Source organism: Notothenia coriiceps, unplaced genomic scaffold (genome assembly GCF_000735185.1).
Source record: "Notothenia coriiceps isolate Sejong01 unplaced genomic scaffold, NC01 NC01_scaffold00035452, whole genome shotgun sequence".
Classification (NCBI taxonomy): domain Eukaryota; kingdom Metazoa; phylum Chordata; class Actinopteri; order Perciformes; family Nototheniidae; genus Notothenia; species Notothenia coriiceps.
The window spans coordinates 463,260-467,950 of record NW_011368153.1 but is presented as its reverse complement, the minus strand read 5'-3'; the positions used below and the strand labels follow the sequence as shown (position 1 = coordinate 467,950).

The 4,691-nt window shown below is 36.1% G+C and overlaps 1 protein-coding gene across 4 annotated transcripts; it reads left to right on the top strand.

Moving 5' to 3' along the window:
- The first annotated feature begins 649 nt into the window (after positions 1-649).
- Positions 650-4,211, top strand: LOC104962897 (uncharacterized). Of its 4 annotated transcripts, none has more exons than XM_010791404.1 (8): positions 653-1,413; positions 1,521-1,642; positions 1,745-1,799; positions 2,088-2,147; positions 2,273-2,329; positions 3,071-3,100; positions 3,266-3,466; positions 3,755-4,211. In XM_010791404.1, the coding sequence occupies exons 2-8, from the start codon at positions 1,628-1,630 to the stop codon at positions 4,051-4,053; spliced, it is 717 nt and encodes a 238-aa protein (XP_010789706.1). In that variant the 5' UTR covers positions 653-1,413; positions 1,521-1,627; the 3' UTR covers positions 4,054-4,211. The 4 variants fall into 4 exon arrangements, with proteins under 4 accessions (XP_010789708.1, XP_010789709.1, XP_010789706.1 ...); XM_010791405.1 differs by having other exon boundaries at positions 655-1,413; positions 2,088-2,141; XM_010791406.1 differs by lacking the exon at positions 3,071-3,100 and having other exon boundaries at positions 650-1,413.
- The last annotated feature ends 480 nt before the right edge of the window (positions 4,212-4,691 follow it).

The following is a 4,691-nucleotide window of genomic DNA, read 5'->3' as shown; positions in this document are numbered from 1 at the left end:
CCGTTACTTCTCCGCTGCTTTCTTGTTCCAGTATGAAAAGCATACTGTTTTTCTCAGACGCGGAGGGATACTGACTTGTTGTGAAAAGTAACTTACAATTCTACCCGTGGTATACGCTCAGTATATCACGGCTAAGAACCAATCAGATTGCTTGATTTGACTTGTCCGTTTTATAAATCCATTTAACATAGTGTATGTTTATTATAACATTGTTCTGTGTGTCAAAATGAAAGACAGCCCACACACCTATTAATCATCAAACCGTGGGGTCTTATTTCATTTCCTGTTGATTCCTATCAACACGTAATGTTGTATCGATGTATATAGAGATGTACTACAGCAAAAGTATTATCCGTAAGGACTTCCTGCAACAACACCACGCCGTTATCTTGATTCTGATTGGCCAGAAGACATTATCAAAGATGTTCTATTGAGAAGACGATCACTACGTGACAAAAGTTTTCAAAACCGTTTCTAGTCTTCGGTATTTTCCAGACAAGTGGCGTTCTGGACATGCGTTAAATGCGTTAAATATTTTAACGCAATTAATTCAAAAAATTAATTACCGCCGTTAACGCGATAATTTTGACAGCATTAGTTTTATTTGGTTGAGTATGGCTAATATCTAACTGAATCTGGTATCACATTCATGCAGAGGTGGAAAAAGTACTCAGGTCTGTTACTTAAGCAAAAGTACAAATACTACTTAGTCAAAATAATGATACCTGATTTAAAAAGGTTAGTTCAGAAGAAGTGCAGATGTATTAGCAGCTAAATGTACTTAAAGTATCAAAAGTAAATTAATGGTTAGGTAAGCAGGACATTAATATCTCATATCATATAAACTGCCATGTGTTTTTTTAATAGAAAAAGGTGGTGTAACTATGAGCGTGAAATAAATCTAGTGAAGTGAGAAGTACAATACTTGCCTCTGAATTGTAGTGAAGGAGAAGTATAAAGGAGCATAAAACCACCACCAAGTACTCACGTAGACTAAAAGTATGTCAAAATGTACTTAAGTAAATGTACTTAGTTACATTGCACCACTGCATACACGCAATTTGTTATATTCACTGTAAGATTCTATTTTATCTCAAATTAAAGCTTTTTTTAGCATAGGTTTAACAAATGTTTTAAGCTTCAAAATAATACCATATTATGATAATAAAATGGAAAATAAGTGTTTGGGACCTTTTGTGCAACAGCTCCATTAAATCAATTCTAAGCTTTTGTTGTGCTAAATCTACACAACTGTTCAAACTTTTGTTGGTTCCAAAAAGTTTGCGGGAAAAAAAGACATCAGTGTGGTATATACATTTAAATTCATGTGTTAAATCTTTTCCACAGGACACTCGTCAGATTTACTGAAGGAAATAGGGAATCGAGACAGTGATGCTGCTGATGTTCTGCGAGGTAAGAGACCATTTTTATGTTGGGCGAGGGTGACTATTGCAAATAAACATAACAACAGGATTAGGTTTCAGTTTTAATCACAGGTAAATCCAACTCTGTTGTTTCAGAGGCAGATTTATACATCGACTCAGACATCCGGTCACTGACTCGAGAAGACCTGCTCGAGCTGTTTCCTGGACCAAAGAACTTCAAACTGAGAAGGTGGATCTTTGAAATGATACACAAACCGGTGAGCTTTCAAACTAAAATGTGAGATTTAAAAGAGGCTACATAGAAACTAGGCCTTAATTAAGTCATTCAATATTTCTGTAATATAACATTTTTGTTTCAGAAGCCCGTTAAACAGCTCCCCCCCACAAAGCTGAATAACGTCATCTCTCCCAAGGGTATGTACAGCCTTTTAACACCCCTTTCACTTTCACATTTGGCACATACTTGCTATTTTGGTACGGCGAAACGCCCTGGAAATGCTTGTCACTGAACTTTGAGTTTAGAGTATGTCATCCCAGACTTTGGCCTACTGGGTAAAGGGTAAACATCTGTCCACCTTAGCAGACATATGTGCTCAGTGAATCAAATCTATATGGTTTATTTTGTTGTCAGTAATTGAATTATGCTATTTCCTTGACATTGTCTTTGACACACGGAAATACCCTATCCATCTCTCTCTCTAGGTCGTCCTCAGACGAGCCCTCCATCGTTGCTTTCAGTCATCCCAGTTCTCCATGGTTGGTCTAAGTAGAACACTTTGAGCTTATAACCCAAAATGAATGTCCTTTTTGGAGTTGATGTTGAAATAAAACGCTATAAGATATAGTATAGTATAGTCAGTAAGTACATTTATGCTTTCCAAAAACAGGTTCCTCCGTTGATAGGATGGACACTTCTGATCAACAACCACAACCGAAATATCAAAGTAAATCTATTTATTTTTCTTCTTCAAGAATGTTCTCATGTCAATGTTTGTTCATGTTTACAACAGCAGAGTTTTTTCAAATTCTACACGACTGGTAGAAAGTTTGGAATCATTTGTTTTATTGAAAAATCCCCAAAATTATAATTCAGACACAAATGTATTATTTATATTGAAATAGCAAAAGGAAAACAATTAAATGGGTACATCTTCTACAAAGCTGATGGTCTCAGAGTTTGCCTGACAAGGGAGATAACTGTTTGTTACCATATTTCCCTCCAAAGACCCTTCGATTTTAAATTGTTTATCAGTTCAGAAGAGCGTATGTGACAGTCAAGTCATTTTTAGCCACAACCGGAGGTTTTGGGAAATTGTTCCACTTTGGGTCTACTGTGGTCAAATGAAATAGGGATAAACTGTGATTTGTTTGTCCATGGCATTTTCAGTTCATCTTCACTGATGATGTTATACTGAGTGCTAACCTGTAAGACTAAGCATATATTTCTGTTGTGAGAAACAGTGTTAGTTCTTCATGGAAAACATGACTTTTTTTGCAAACATTTCAAAAATAAAAAGAAGATCTGTGTGTAAAGCATACTCTCTCCAACCTTAGAGTAAAGTAATATAAAGTAGTCCTCTCAGCCATTTCACTGTGTCCAATCAAGCTTCAATGGAAGGAGATCACAAACTTTTGAATGATATTGTGAATGAACCTGACTAATTAATGTTTTTTTTCATTACAAGAGTCCACCGAGGCTGTGAATAAACGGAAAGGTGAGTCAGAGTTGGATAGTTAGAAACTCAGATGTTCAAATTTGTTGTAACTATTTTTGTTGGAGCTGCATAGCAAAACACATCATTTTATTCTAGTGTAGGTTCTCTCAAGTTATGTTTGTGTATTAATCTCTTTGATATTTACATCCATTTTCCTCCACACAGGCAAATTGGTGTACCAGGTGGTTGTTACCGGAACAACCTTTGATGCCCATTTTCATCTGATGGAGAAAGTGAAGAAGGAAGTTAAGGATCAGTTTGATCTTGTTCAAAGCAACAGCAACGACTACGACGTCACTATTGTCTTCTGTCCCATCGTTTCTCGCATGGGACCAGATGTTGAGTCAGCCATGAGAGATGTTAGAGGTAAGGGAACTTTTGTTTCAGCCTGTTCATACTGAATGGAAATGGCTTATACATTTGTATCAACATATAGGTTATCTCTTACTTGCATAGTCAGGTTTTAAAAATATTGATGTATTTGTTTAAGAGTATATATTGGTATTTATAATTTTTTAAAAATGCCACATGTTTTAATGATCATTTAGCATCTCTTAGAATTCCTTTTCACACCAAACCTAACATTTAGAGCTTTAATCTAAAAATGTCCTCCCTAATTATCAAATGTATCCTTCTCTCTTTTTGTGTCCTCAGGTGATAAACCTGTCATTCTGGTCTTGATGCACCACGAATATGAGGTCAAGTTCATTCCAAATGTGAAACCTTTGTGTGACGGCGCTGACATTCAGTTGCTTGTCAACGTTTTCTTCCACGAGACCAAATCTGGATTACTCTACTGTGAAGAAAATAGAGCTGCTGCTTGCGAGATAATTAAAAAATTACAAGAGTGCCCCATTATTAAAGCCCAGGGTCCGGCTGCTGGAAGTAGTTTGACTGCTAATTCGAGGTCCAGCAGTAACAAGACAAGTTACAACGACTGCTGCGTACAGTAAATTAAAACAACAAAGTGTAATGAATCAGAGATCCTGTATTAGTTTCACAGCAGGGAAATGTGCATTGTTCCAGCAAAAGTAGCATAGTAGCAAAAGTAGCATCGCAGGTAAAAAAAACAAACATGCAATAATACAGCATACGCTAATTTATTAAAACAGAAAAGAAAAGCACACATTAGTTATACCAGAATACAAATAAAGACAAATAAGTAGGTAAGAACGCAACTATTGCTAAAAATGATGATCAGCAACTTCAGAACTTAGTGACATATATAATGTAAGGTGTTGAGACATTTCAAAAACATGTTGGGACATTCATTACAATGATGGCTTCACATAAGGAAGATTATTGCATGGTATTTCAAGAAAAGTGTCTATTGCACGCAGTTTCCTCAGCCGGTACAGTCTGCTCTGACCGTTCTTGAACTGGGCAGCAGAGTGATCTAACAACACAAGTCAAGCAGTCAAAATGTGATTGATTAGACAGTTTGGATTTTACTCTTCTTCCGATTGCAGAAAATATTTTATCCTCATTTGTAAGATTGATTTTAGCGACTAATTTGTCATCTAATGATGTCCCTATTTATTTAAAACATGGGTGTAAAAAGCTAAACAATGTGTTCTCTGCACATTTACTG